The sequence below is a fragment of the Lytechinus pictus genome, chromosome 2, assembly GCF_037042905.1.
Source record: "Lytechinus pictus isolate F3 Inbred chromosome 2, Lp3.0, whole genome shotgun sequence".
Taxonomy (NCBI): Eukaryota; Metazoa; Echinodermata; class Echinoidea; order Temnopleuroida; family Toxopneustidae; genus Lytechinus; species Lytechinus pictus.
The window spans coordinates 55,619,710-55,634,884 of NC_087246.1; the positions used below are offsets into that span (position 1 = coordinate 55,619,710).

General features: G+C 37.8%; 1 protein-coding gene across 1 annotated transcript in view; it reads left to right on the forward strand.

The window, feature by feature from the left end:
* The window catches only part of LOC129277446 (alpha-ketoglutarate-dependent dioxygenase FTO-like), a 22,973-nt gene continuing 7,798 nt past the window's right edge, over nt 1-15,175 (forward strand). The window contains exons 1-5 of the mRNA XM_064095212.1: nt 1-140; nt 8,609-8,689; nt 9,214-10,072; nt 11,236-11,417; nt 12,250-12,414. Of these exons, the coding sequence (XP_063951282.1) occupies nt 51-140; nt 8,609-8,689; nt 9,214-10,072; nt 11,236-11,417; nt 12,250-12,414 (1,377 nt within the window). The 5' untranslated portion in view covers nt 1-50. The remainder of the gene's footprint in view (nt 141-8,608; nt 8,690-9,213; nt 10,073-11,235; nt 11,418-12,249; nt 12,415-15,175) is intronic.

Below are 15,175 nucleotides of genomic sequence, written 5' to 3' on the forward strand. Positions count from 1 at the left end.
ATAAATTATACCGTAACCAGTCATAAAGTAATGTGTAAACTTTCTTGATTATGCCGCGCCAAGATTTCCTGATTTACTTGAAAAGGAGCTTCTCAAAAATAGCAAGGTTTCCAAGAAACAAACACAATAGAAGAAAAATCGTAAGTACACGCAAAATTGTAATTAGTGTTCGTAAATCTAATGATGACTGACTCCTTTTTCGATTGAGTCAGTTGTACTAGTAGTGGGTACGCTCCGGTACGGCACCGGGGCCGGACCGGGGTATGGTACCGGTGCCGCGCCGTTTCGTACCCGGCAAAAGGCGGCGGAGCTCAACTCGTAGTGTAATACTACTATTATTATGACTACACGACTTCTTAAATTCGCGCAATCACATGCAAGTGTCGCATGTGCCGTGCCTGCTATTTTCCTGTGCACGGCGCATGCGGCACTTGCATGTGATTGCGCAAATTTAAGAACAAAAAGTGAATTGAAATTTCAATGAAAGACATCTATCAATAAAAAAACTATTAAAGTAATGTAACCGATTTTTATTTCAATTCCCGATCCGATTTCTCCCTTTTTCCTACATTTTTCAGATTTCCGATTTTGATGCTTGAGAATAAAAATCGGAAAGATCGGATTGAAAATTAAAAACAAATACATTCAAGAATTTCAAGCATGGAGGCGACGAAACAGCATCGAGCTAGTCAAAGCGTGAACCAAGTTTCATGCCTGCGCTTGCCAAGCATCGCGAGCCACACACCATATTATAACCTCGTTCGTAGGATGAGTGACACCACCCTACAGCCAAGTCAAAACACACACACACAGTCGATCACCGTTGTGATGTGATGAATGAATTAACGGCCTGCATAGACATGATAGACACGCGAGTACAATTAACATAAATCATATTATTACCATCACAATTGCAGAGTGTAGCAAAGTTTTTCAACAAAATAATCTCTCTAAAGATAAGATGTCGGCAAGCATGCCTTTATGATCTTCCCAGTTCCCACCTCTCCCATCAATCTCGCCCTGATATCCTGACCTTCTGGATCTGGATGTATACCAAGCAGGGCCCTCCGGGGCATAAACGCATCGGGTTCTTGACCTGGATTTTGCCGGGACCGGCAGGTGCAATACACCGGGTGAACTAGTCTTGAGGACTCCCATGATGATGTTTTATCAATCTGACATATACTTCTTATCATGGGAGTCTTGAACAGGGTTTCATATACACGTAAGCGAAGGAAGTACACAAAGATGGATTTCCCCAGGAAATCCATCTTTGTGCACTAGAATCGCACGAAATAGGTTTATTTTATTAATTTCTACACCTTCCCACGCGTAATGCGTAGGAAGGTTTTACAAATGGTCACTTAAAAAGTATAAAAAATAGGGTTTCTTACCAGACTGATGTCGCGAAGACCCCCTCGTTCCACATGTAAACAACGCAAATACAATGGCTACGACCCTTGAACTGCTTATGTATTACGTAGGTATTACGTACTTTTGATGCACGATGCCGTTTTGAAAAACAATTCATAGAAAAAAAAAAATTTTTATGAATATTAAAACTTATTACGTGATTATAAATAATTATTATCTTACTACTAATTATTTATAATCACGTAATAAGTTTTAATATTCATAAAATATTTTTTTTATCTATGAATTGTTTTTCAAAACGGCATCGCGCATCGAAAGTACGTAATACATAAGCAGTTCAAGGGTCGTAGCCATTGTATATATATTTTGAAAGATTTAGCATTAATAAATGGAACTTGATGCTCTATGTGTATACCAGTGCCGTGTTCTGTGTCGTTCTTTATTTCTCACCAGTCAAGAAATTAAATAGTTGAGAGAAATCATGCCTCAACAGGATGGAATATTCTCTTTGGAAATACTCAACTACTTTTACTGGCCTAACCTTCCATTTTTGGTGTTACCACCGTTACATGGACATCATGTCTCTGTAACGGAGATATTATTTGGAGCATTATAAGTTAAGGTCCATTAATGGTCATTACATACCAAATTACACTTTCTGCCTAAGAATATTGCACAAGACCAATTCATTTTACTAGAAGAAAAACATTTTGCATGTCAAATTCTTTGCAAATAAAAGCAATTTAAATTAGAGTTTAAACAAGGAGAATGTACAAAATTATTGACAAATAATATTGAAAATCATACTAATCCTGAAGGTTCCACTTCAGTCTGTCTCTGGAAACATTTATGTTTCTGTCTAAAGGAAAAAAAAACAGTGCTATCTTATGATCTCCAAATCTTTTATTACCTTAAAATGTGAATATCTCCTTCAAGATATGACTTTGAAATGTACATACCTCTGTTACACGGACATCATGTCCTTGTAACATGGTAATATTGAATAGTATTACTTGGATATTTGACTTTTTTTCCTAGTATCAACACACTAAATGCAAGTTTACTCATCTTATTCAAGTGTAGAAATACAACATCTACAGGCAAGCTTCTGAAAGACATATCAATGAACAGGTAAATTTTTTTTTTATTCATACACAATTATAATTTTGATACCTTTGATACATTACCCAAGTGAAAACGATGTATGGAAAAGGTACTAGTTTAGTTCTTCTAAGCTATGGTTTTTCAAGACAAAACAAGACAAAGTTGGCAATGCAAGACATGGACAACGCATTAATACCTTACAAATAAAACTTGTTCAATTTGATTACTCTAATTTGTTTTACCTCAGTTACATGGACATCATGTCCTCGAAATGGTAGTGTAGAAGTGACATTAATTTAAAAATAATCTTGTCATCACTGGAACTTATATACATTGGATAAAACATTAAGTTCCAGCATGCAAAAAGGACAAAAATTACCACCTTTATACAAGTTGTAAGCGAGAAAATACAATCTACTTAGCTATTCTAATAAATGTTTAAGAATAAAACCACAAAACTAGTAAACTACAATCCTTTCCTTTGGTTAAAAACTCTTTGGTAAACTTCTTTGACTTTACATTAAACCTGACTTAGAAATAACATGCAATATTTCTCTCTGCATTCAGGTTAAAACTATTAGAGTTTATGGAACTTCAAGAAGACCAGTGACCCAATGACAACTGTTTCAGTTTGGAAGAGGATTCTGTTAATGTCACAAAGTAGATGAAGGTAGAATTGTGCCTCGCCATCAGGCCAGGAGTACAGGTCACCAGATTGACACTTCATGTACTGAAGAAACACATTTTCACCTTCAACAGAGGCTACCTGTAGTTATTTGAGAAAAATAATATTTGGAAGTTTGACTATTTTTTTAAACAAATCAAATTAATACATTATTAATAAATTCATTAATGAACAAAGCTTGCTTGATTGTCTTCATGATATTTTGTATTAAATCATTTACTTCTTTACATATCTTGACATTTTCTCATTTTTAAAGGGGAGCCGGGGAATACTTGGGCAATGACAATGCATCTGATCTGTTCTTGCACAATTCACAGGAACTCTCACTTTGTATTTTTTCATAGCAAATAGAATTTGTCATTTCATAGTTCATAAATTAAATATAAAGTTATGTTTTATACAAGGGTTTTGTATTTGTTTTGTTGTGCTCTACTTTGTTTTCACAATAAAATTACTTGCCCATTACCTTTTCATAAATTGTCTTTACTTAAATTTGATTTATCAATGATTGAATTTAATCTAATTTTATTCCGTATTATAATAAAGGGTGGTTATCTAGACAATTCCATTTAGTTTTTTTATGACCACCCTATTTAATTTTCATCACTGAAGTTTAACTGTTCAAGCAATTACATAATATATGTATGTTTTATTAGATTAAATGAATTAATGAAATTCAAATCTGCAATTTACCTTCTGATACAGCAAATAAACGCCTGTGAAACAAACTTGACTGTGTCACATTTTCTTCTGTTCACTTGTACATGTTTTTAAAATCTAATTATATTGCAATAAAAAAATCCATTGAAAACAATCACACATAGTTTTGCTTTCTGATAAAACAAACACCCACCCCCTCTCCCAACAATTAAATATATAGAAATTAAAATACAATAAAAACAGAAGAAAGAAATGAGGGGAAAAATATTGAGAGAGAAAAAAAGAATAAGTGCTGAAAAGTATATCAACATTCAACTGGAGGAAAAGTTTTGGGAAGGTTAGGCCTACAGCTAATAGAAGTACTAGTAATTAGATTATGGCCATGCCTCATCATAAACTAAGCACACCTACTATGTATAAGGGGTAGTAACAGAAACATTATTTTGCCCCACCCCCCCTCTCCTTCGGGCCGGGAGCAGCTGACGAGCAACAACAAAAAAGGGGGGGGGGCCCTGCCAGCCCTGCCTCCCCCGTGGCGCTGCCACTGGTTCTAAATTCTCAGTTTATATTGCAAATTTAAATTTGATCAGATGTTTGATACCCATATTACCTAGAATCAGTAGGAGCCAATTTAAAAAAGGATAAGTTTTGTGCCAAATTTGAGATGTCATCGTGATCATCAGTGATAGAGCAGTTCCTGAGTATCCATAGGCCTATTGAATTAACATATTTTGGTGTAAAAAATAACTAAATTGCGATTGAATCATGTTAGCTAACATTCAAATTATCTTTGCACTGAATCACAGTAATAAAAAAGTTACTGTATTTTCTTTGAGGCCGTTAAGCAAATCTGGAACAAAAACGGCAATGTCTCAATCACATATTTCACTTACATGAAAAGCTACATGTGGGACTGTAGTAAAAGATCATGGAAAATTCGCGAGTTTTTTAAAACTTAAAAACACTTTCTGCATGATAATATAGTTCCACATTTTAATGATAAGGTTCAACTGATTTCACAATACGAGTATCGGCATAAATATCCGTACTTACGTCGCTTTGAAAGGGAAAACTTCGCAGAGATCCAATCCACCGTTACATGGACATTGGGGGAAGATTCCCAATTGCAAGGCTTCAAAACGCCCGATATCATAGCGGTTCATGTGCACGTGGATTTCAGCTAACATCCCGTCCGTCTGATACAACAATGGTCTCTTCTCTGGTCTCTCCTTTTTACATACGCGATGAAATTTGAACCACCGTTACAAATTTGGCCCGGACATCGCAAAAAAAATCGGCGACCTTCGAATAATTTACATGACATTATGATAGGTTTTCAAAGCTAATCTTTTGATGAAAAGTTGCTTACCGCCTGCCCTTTATTTTTGACACATAACTTTGGAAAGAATGATTTCTGACTTTTAGTTATTCACCACTTAACCACCATTACAGAAAAAAATAAACATGGACATTGCATGTAACGGTGGTATGCTGAGGTGTAGGAATGATTTATGATATGAAGCCTCTTTTCATTTGCTATCCCATTACTGTTTTGTTATTTAACACATGTTGCTTTATCAATCATGGCCATTTGATTGTGACTAAGTTTATCTTTTAATTAGATATCTTCAACTGAAAATGACCATTTTGGATGTCACACTTGGTACCCAAAAAAAGAGTCTGGACATCATCATTTAAAGTCTCACCATCAAAAATACTTGCGGTTTGACTTTTTTTATTTCTGCATCAAGTAATTACATACACAACTGCCTTCCAACAAAACCACATTGCAACATCAAAACACCACACACATTTTCAGGATAAAGCTCACAATTCATAAGGAACACAAAAAAGTGCTGTTGCCCCAATCCCGTGGAATGACCCGGGACCAACATTAGTGTCCTTTCCGATGGACGGAGTGTTTTTCCAACTGTATTCACACCTGCACTGAATACAGTGGTGAGGCACGCTAACACACAACGCTATAGCATCAGACTTTTTTGTTAGACGCGTTTCGGCATGAGCGGGACTCGAACCCCTCACGTTGAGATCTACGATCTTATCCGAGCCATGCGCTCTAACCGACTGAGCTATGCTGCCTCCCCTTCATCACTCTCGATCTCTGACCTTCGTCGGCCGCCCAAAACAAACAAAGCTTTAGGGGATCAGCTAGCTGACCGCATGCAATGAACAATTTTTTTTTTTAAATTGCATAACAAAGATCAAAGTTCTCCCCCTCAGGCCTAACCCTGCTCGAACCATGCTGGAGGAAGAGATGTTGTACTCTCACCACAGAAAGTGCTAAGATTGATGAAAGTGTAATTATTGTCAGATATTATTAAGTGTGAGATAAATGTGTCTTGGGGGTCAAAGTTCAAACTAATGAACAAAATCATCTACATGTACATGGACTAACATTTTAAATAAACATTAAAATTGTAACAATTCGATTGTGCTTATATCTTTCCCAATTATTATTGATATAATTATCTGTAAATTTGTATTGTTAATCATCAAAATATTATGAAACAACGATTGATTTATTTACTCATCTGAAGTATTTCTGTCATGTTTTATTATTGTTTTGTATAGTATGTGCGATATTTTGCTATGTTCAGTATTAAAAAAAATTAAAATTGAGGTAGGGGAATGGAGAGAGAGAGGGGGGGGGGGGGGGTTGAGGCCATGAGGGAGAGTGGGAGGAAGTACTGGTTTGACAAGAAACCAGCTTACCCAGAATTATCAAGAACGGCGATGTCTTAATATTCTCATGCTCGATGTCAAGCTAACTTCTGAGAGAATGTTTTCTCTTGCTGGAAACGATTTAACAAAGAAAAGGTTTGCGATGAAACCCAACAACCTCCACAAGTTGGCTATTATTAAGGTAAACTGGCAATTTCTTCAATAATAGGTTATATTTTGTTCGTCTTCCTCTTCTTCAACCTCTACTTCTTTTTTCTTCTTCTTCCCCTTCTACTTCATCTTCCCTTCTTCTTCCAAATTCTTCTTCTCGGTTTTCATGTACTTCTCATTTTGCGTTATTTAAAATCAGTCTATTTAGGTACCTTTATCGCCATTGTATTTCCCTGTTCACTCTATCTACCTTGCCTTAATTTACTCACATATTCTATACAATATGGTAATCGCCTTCGGCATATTGATCCTTTTCTATTAATTACATGAACTTGTTTTCAATAAATTTTGATTATATTGATCCCTAAATATTTTATTTTATTTATTAGAGGTTAATTGCAATGGTTTGGAATGCTACACTACACTTTGTGGTAATTATGGATGTTACGTCCTGTTATACAATCGAAAGATGTGTTGTCTTATTGATCTATGTATATTTCATTTACTGAATTAAGTTACTATTTCATTTACTGACTTAAGTTACTAATATTGCATTATATACGGCCCGATCAAACTATTTAGACTCATAAATCATTTTAATTGATTTTTTAAAGATAATGCTGCTATGAAATTATACAAATCATTTGATAATTTACTATATTCATTCCAAATATGGAGTGTAATAAAATTCTTAATTTCTCATTAATTACAACATCTTTATTGATTCCTCTTTTAATGCATAGAATTTTAGGGCACATTCTATACAAAAAACGAATGTCCCTAAACGTAAGTTGAGCTGTTTCTGTTTAATATCATACCCCAATTCTCCATATAATTAAATAACATGTATGAACAATAATATTGCTCTTGACAAGAATTGGGTCAGTGTTTGGGAATTTAGTTTGATACTGAATGGACAGCGGAAATGCTAATATGAATTGAATTCGATTACAAACATTTTTTTTTTTGGGGGGGTACAAAATCTTACAAATTTAGAATCAAGTAACTTGAATCATATTTGATTGCATCATGTACATGTATCTCGTACATGTCATAACATCGAAGATCATGTGTGTAAAAGTTTCATAATGTTCAAAGTGTGAAGAAAATGATATCCACTCGTATGTGAAGAAAAGGTTATTAAAATGTTTTTTTTTTGTTATGTTGAACTACATGTAGTTGTGTGTTTTCTTAGAATTAATAAAGGGAGTTTTCATTTCCCCCATGCACCCACGACACGTCTCAAGAACATAGAGCATCTATTGTCAAAAGCCCTTCTGTCAAAAACTGGTAAATCAAAACATCAGTTTTCGTCTTTGACTCCAGACAAAATTTTGAATTTGCCTGTCCTGTGTGCACATGATATATGCACAATCCCTGGCTCCGTGGAGAGTAAGCACACATTGGTGAATGATTCTTACTATCTAGGAGCCTCCTAGCTACCCGCCAGTGATGCAGTTGATTGCACAATTCAATCAAAAGTTTGGGGGAAGCAAGTACCAAGGCCAAGTAAATGTATATGTTGGGAAAATTAGCTAATAAGATTTGACTAGGTAAGATACTGTTCCTGGAAGTGAGCCAGCTACATGTACACTGTATCTTGAAGAGGAAAACCTGGAACTGAATATAGAGGCATACTATGCTTGCATTCAAAATCTTTTCTACGTATCCCAAGGTGTTACAAATCATTGTGTAATGTGCATGTGTGTGATCTCAACAACTATCTCGCCATTTTCAATCTAACAATGCAGGGTTTGACATTCTCTAATTTCATGGGAAAGAACTTGGAATCACAGCATCCAGCTTTTTTATAGTATTAGAACTTTAATTTTCTAAAGATGTCACCAATTTTATCTTGGGATGATGGAATTTTGTTTTTTGTTGCTTGGTGAAAGGAAGGCAAATATTATGAACTCTATTTTTTTTTTACAGAGGAAAATGGATAATTGGTCATCAGGAAAGCAGAAGTTTCTACCCTACCTTATGCCACCTGATGCAGGTTTTGAGCCTTTAGTAAGTAAATGTTTATTGGTTATTTCATGAACTTGTTTTAACATGATATTTGATTTGATTCCATGTTTTGTCATATCACTGTCAAAATATTTTTGTGAAACAAATATTACCAAGTTTTTTAATAGAAATGCTAGAAACTGGAGAGCACAATATAGGGAGCCATTGCCAGATAGCCACTGAATGAGTAAGCTTCCAATTAATAAAATATTTGTAACAATCCTCTTCATCTCCATCCCTTTTTACTGCAAAGTTGAAAACACTGAGGACAATAATTGTTTCCTCTGAAATCAACTTATCTTGAAATGATTAGCTTAAGGTTATGATGGGTTGTGATACCTTTGGATAATTGGCATAAAATTAATGAAAATATTCCTGTGTTATGTGAATTCCTTGAGAATTATGCTAGATATCCCCTGATATTCCACTCATAATTTCTGGTTAATTTTTTATAACATTCCAATGATTGCATACCAATTCACACTGCATTTTTTCCTTTACATGGGAAATATTATTTTTGTATGCAGAGAGAAGAAAAATATCCTGACTTTGTTCACCAACCAAGCTCGGAGATTTCTGAAGACCTTGCCCATGATGTAGCATGGGCTTTCAACAAGTTGGAGTCAGAGGGATTCTTCTATCGCCATTGGGTGGTTGTTCAGGGCAAGCATGTACTGACTCCTGTTTCCAGGACCCTAGTGGGTAACCCAGGCATGACTTACAGGTATCTAGGACTCCGAATATTTGCCCTTCCCTGGACCTTCGAGGATAGAAAGGAGCTTAGTGAGGTAGAGAAAGCATGTAGTATCATTGGCAGATTGAATCAGTACTTGAAAGCAACATCCTGTGCGATATTGAAGGAAAGACAGGTAGATGTCCCAATCCAAAATACAAAAATGGCAAAGAGGACAGATGAAGGAACCGGAAGTACTTTGGAAAGCAAAGATACAAATGTGGAGGACATTGAGGAAAGGTCAACTGAAAGATTAAGAGATCATTCTGAAAATAATGTGAGAACTGGTGAAGATTCTGAACAAGGCAACGGTCCTAGAGGCGAAGTACAAGGCTCGGGAGACAGTATCAATGCTCCAGGAGATTCTTCAATGATAAGCAGTGGGAGTGGTTCAGGTGATGCACCTAAGGAGGATATTTACAGAAACAAACGAAAGAGGCAAGAAACAAGAGCCAAGACAATGGACGAAGGAACAGATTTCAACGTGGCCCTGATCAATTACATGGACCCACTGAATCCAGAGCTGAGTCTTAAACCAGAACCCTACTATGACCTAGGCCCACTAGCTGTTCCTTGGCACATGGATGGCAACCTTGTCCGAGGGTCTACTGTAGCGGTCTACAGCTATATCTGTGAGTCTGCATATGGGGCAGGTAGGTGTTGATAGAGTCACCATGGAGCAATTCAGCTTGCATGAAAAGAGAAAAATGAAAGAATAATATCAATGAAAGTTTGAGTAAAATTGGACAAACGATGAGAAAGTTAAGAGCATTGAATGTTGAGATCCCCCTATTGACGGAAGCTTGATCCGCCCCTGACCAAGGCTATGTATTTGAAATGGACCTATTTCATTAATCTTAGACAGAAAGTATTACTAATCATCATGAGTTGCAGGTCACATGATCAAGGCCAAGGGTCATTTAGTATTTTATTTCCCCCCCTCTATTTGAAATATAAATTACTAGTAATCTGAATTCTTCTCAAAGTGAGCACTGCTGCTATTTTGAACTGTGTAATGCAGGTGAGACTTCCAGAGGCTTTCCACCTGTTTGATTAGGTGCATCAATGAAATCTTATCCAAAGTAAAGTTTTTGAAATGTCATAACTTTGAAAGTATATCGTACTTTTTTATGAAAACTTTGACATAACGTTGTCAAGTATTACTGATCATCTTGCATGAGTTGCAGGGTACATGACCAATATCAAAGGTCATAGTGTCAATTAACTTAGTTTTTTATCATCATATGAATGGTGTTTTTATTTTTCAAGTCAGCGCTGCTGCTATATCAAATTGCATAATGCAGGCGAGACTGCCAGAGGCATTCCACTTGTTCTCTTTTATGTGTATTCAACAATAACCAGAAAAATTTATTGACAAGACAGGAAATTCAAACAAACAAAATTATATGTACAAAACTTTGGTTTTAATGTTACATAATAAAGTTTGTTTCATTGAATAAAATATTATATGCACTTTTAATCTTATATGTTCAGTTTACTTTCTGTAAGACTTCAAGTTCAAGTTTTATTAAACCAATCAAACAAGAGACATATTATACAGTTTAACAAAAAATGAGAATACATGATAGGTTTGGGACCCCATAGAAGCAGAGCTTGTGAGAGGGGCCCCTTATATCGAACGTAACAACAAGAATGTGATGTAAGATATATACAATGATAATCTAGAGAGTAAATAAGAAAAATACAGACAAAAGTCCCCCCCCCCACACACACACGCCCAAATATATTGTTTATCAAGATTCAATTTAAGATATTTTGTAATCTTTCAAATATATCTTTATTCTTATATTTTCAGAGAAGAGTAGAAATTGGATGATAGGTATCAACAAACCATGGGATGAGGTCACTCCTGCTTTAGCTGCCCCCCTAGCCTCTGGTGATGCATACTTCATGCTTGCAGATCTCAATGATACTCACAGGCATTGTGTCATAGCTGGGGATCAGCCAAGATTTGCCTCAACCCATAGGGTAGTAGATGTAAGTAATGAATAATTATGTGAAATAGCAGTTATGTTGGATATTGAAAATTTGATGGCCTCATATTGCATGCAAGAATATATTTCATAAGACATAAGTTGAGTGTATTCTTAAGCTCGTAATTCTCGCTACCCCAAATAGGACAAAAATCTCATAATGCGCGAGACGAGATAATTTTCACTTCGTCGGGTCGTCATCACCACTTCCGGTTCAGAGTTATGCTCGCGCGAGGTTCGCGATACTGAGTTTTCCACCACGCTGAAATCGATGCCAATCAGCGTAATATGTACAGATTATAATACGTTTTATCTAATTTGGTCAGTTTTTATTCCATTTGAATTATAAATAGAAATAAAAAATATATTTCACGTGAAAATGTGAAAGAGAGGGTTGTGATCACGAACTTTCCGAGCGAAAGCGACGTTGTGTTGTTGTGCATGACGGCACTGTTGATCTGAATGGCAAAACAGTGCATTGGACTTCCGATCAGGAAGTTGTAATACCGAAAAGCTATCCCATAATGCAATGCGCGTTACAGGGATTTTCCCGGATCTCGGCGAAATCGCTATTTGGGGTAGCGAGAATTGGTACATGTATGTATGCCAAAATAATACAAATGGGCTTCGAGCTTAATACAAGCTATTTTAATAAATTGCATTTTAGTCTTGTGTAAGTAATTTTTTTTCTTTTGGTATGGAAACATCAAGTTCATGTGACCATTGCAGACATTTTTTGGCGGTTCCTCGGCCCCCAAACACCAAATCACTCTCTTCTTTGCGTGTATGTTTGAAACACCCCTCCTTAATCTGTTGGGATTTGATCTTCTGAACAGAGTGGCCATGGGACCCTAGCTTACATCCAAGCACGATGTCAGTCAGCACTGGAGAATATCATCTATGAATCGGTTGAAGGAGGAGAACAGGGGTCTGATGGGAAACCAGCACTGAGAAGCCTAGATTCTGCGGCTCTCCAACTTGCTGAGGAAGTACACAATGAGGTAATTGGTCACATTGCGCCTAGTTAAAGGTCAAGTCTACCCCAGAAGAATGTTGATGTGAATGAATAGAGAAAAATCATACTAGCGTAATGCTGAAAATTTCATCAAAATCGGATGTAAAATAAGAAAGTTATGACATTTTAAAGTTTTGCTTATTTTTCACAAAACATTGATATGCACAACTGAGTGACATGCACATGAGACAGTCAATGATGACCCTCACTCACTATTTCTTTTGTTTTTTATTGTTTGAATTATACCATATTTCATTTTTTAAAGATTTGGTAAGTAGGACCAACTTGACTGAACCATATACTATTAAACAATACTAATTCCACATGTTCGGAGAGGAATTAATCGTTGTTTCACTTAAAAATGAGGAGAAATTAGAATATTTCATGTAATAAAATACAAAAGAAATAGTGAGTGGATGATGTCATCAGTCTCCTCATTTGCATACCGACCAGGATGTGCATATAACTGTTTTATGAAATCAAGGGTAAATCTGGTCAACTAAGTATCTCCAAAGCAGAGCTTGAGGAGCACTTGTCCAATACTTACTCGGATAATAAGAAGACCATCCCGATGCCTCCAATTTCTGGCCTGGCCAGGCCTACTGAGCCGGGAGAACCCTTTGACCTTGCTGAGCCAAGGCTCTCAGAGGTTGTTAGCTTTTTGGAAAAGACAAGGACAGGTTCAGCACCAGGGCCTAATGGTGTCCCTTACAAGGTGTATAAGAAGTGTGGGAGATTGAGGAAGTTCTTATGGCGTCTTCTCAAGGTAGTTTGGAGGCAAGGTGTTGTCCCAGATTCCTGGTGTAAAGCTGATGGTGTTTATATTCCTAAAGAGGAGAACTCCACTTCACTAGGTCAGTTTCGGCCTATCTCCTTGCTTAATGTTGAAGGGAAGGTCATGTTTGGTATTTTGGCGAAGAGGATTTCTTCCTTTGTCGTTGATCATGGTCTAGTTAATACCTCTGTGCAGAAGGCCGGGATCCCAGGTTTCCATGGGTGCCTAGAGCACACCAGTATGATATGGCAGACCATACAGCAGTCAAAGAAACTGCGACGGAACCTTGCAGTTGTGTGGCTTGATTTTGCCAACGCATATGGCTCAGTTCCGCATGCATTGATAGAGTTTGCGATGGATTTCTTGTGGATTCCCCCTCGGGTAACCAGGTATGTGATGCAGTATTTCCAAGGTTTTAAGATGAGGTTCTCTACTCAGCAGTATACCACAGACTGGCAGAGCCTGGAAGTTGGTATTCCAATGGGATGTGCGATTTCTCCCATTTTGTTTGTGCTTATGGACGTCCTTGTTAGGTCTGCTGGAGGATTCGGATGTGGTGTGACATTCCCTGGTGCAGAGGAACTACCTCCAATTCGTGCATTTATGGACGATCTCACTATTCTCTGTCCAAGTACGAAGGCTACTAAGGAAATTATGACTAGGCCCGAGGAATTAATGGATTGGGGAAGGATGAAATTCAAGACGAGGAAGTCGAGGAGCCTTGTGTTGAAACGAGGTAGGCTAAGTGATTTTCACTTCCTGTTGTGTAGGGAGGAGATCCCATCTATATCCAGGATGAGCCGGTTAAGAGTTTAGGCCGTTGGTATACCGAAGACCTGAAAGATGTAGGAAGAATTAAGGACACTGAGGAACAGATCAGGAAAGGTCTGGAGTCAATTGATAAATGTGGCCTCCCAGGCAAACTTAAACTGTGGTGTCTTCAGTTTGGGCTGATGCCACGCATCATGTGGCCATTAACTGTCTATGAGATAGGTTTGTCGTATGTCGAAGCCATGGAGCGTAAGATCAATGTCTATGTTAAGAGGTGGCTGGGTGTTCCAAATTCTCTGACCAACATTGCTCTCCATAGTACTGAGACAAAGTTGAACATCCCCGTCAAGTCATTGGTCGAAGAAGTCAAGGTGACGAAAGCAAGATCTTTTATGATGCTTCGTGATTCTAGCGATCCTGTCATTAGAGATTACCAGCCTGATGTGAAATCGGGAAGGAAGTGGCATGCTGATAAGGCAGTGGAAGAGGCTGAGTCGAGACTGAGGCACAAGGAGATGGTTGGTGCTGCCCAAACCGGTCGTTTGGGCCTGCGCTGGACTTCTACCAAGAGGTGGTCAGCAGCTTCAGCCCGGGAGCGGCGCGACCTCATTGTGCAGGAGATCAGAGAGGTTGAGGAGGAGAAGAGATGGGCCACAGCAGTTGGCCAGGCCCAGCAGGGCTCATGGACGAAGTGGGAGGGGGCGGAAGCCAGAAGGTTGACATGGTCTGTACTTTGGCAGATGGAGCCACTTCGTATCTCCTTTGTTGTTCGCTCGACCTACGATCTTTTGCCTACGCCTGTTAACCTCAGCAAGTGGTATAACGAGCCTGATAAGTGTAGTGCTTGTGGAGGGAGAGGTACCCTTCAGCACATACTTAGTGCCTGCGAGGTTAGCCTGTGTTGTGGGATGTATACTTGGAGGCATAACCAGGTCTTGAAGGTTGTTGAAGAGGCGGTTACAAAAAGGGTGACATCTCATGATTCTGGGAAGGGTGTTGCAAATGGGGGTATGCCCCATATTGATTTTGTGAAGGAGGGGGCTAGGCCAAGATTAAAGGCAAGGTCTACGAGGCCCAGTATCTTGTCCTCAGCTCGTGATTGGCAGGTGAGAGTCGACCTGGACGGAAAAGGGAGTTTCCCACAGCATGTGATGTTTACAAATCTCCGCCCCGATATTGTTTTGTGGACTGACTCTGCAAA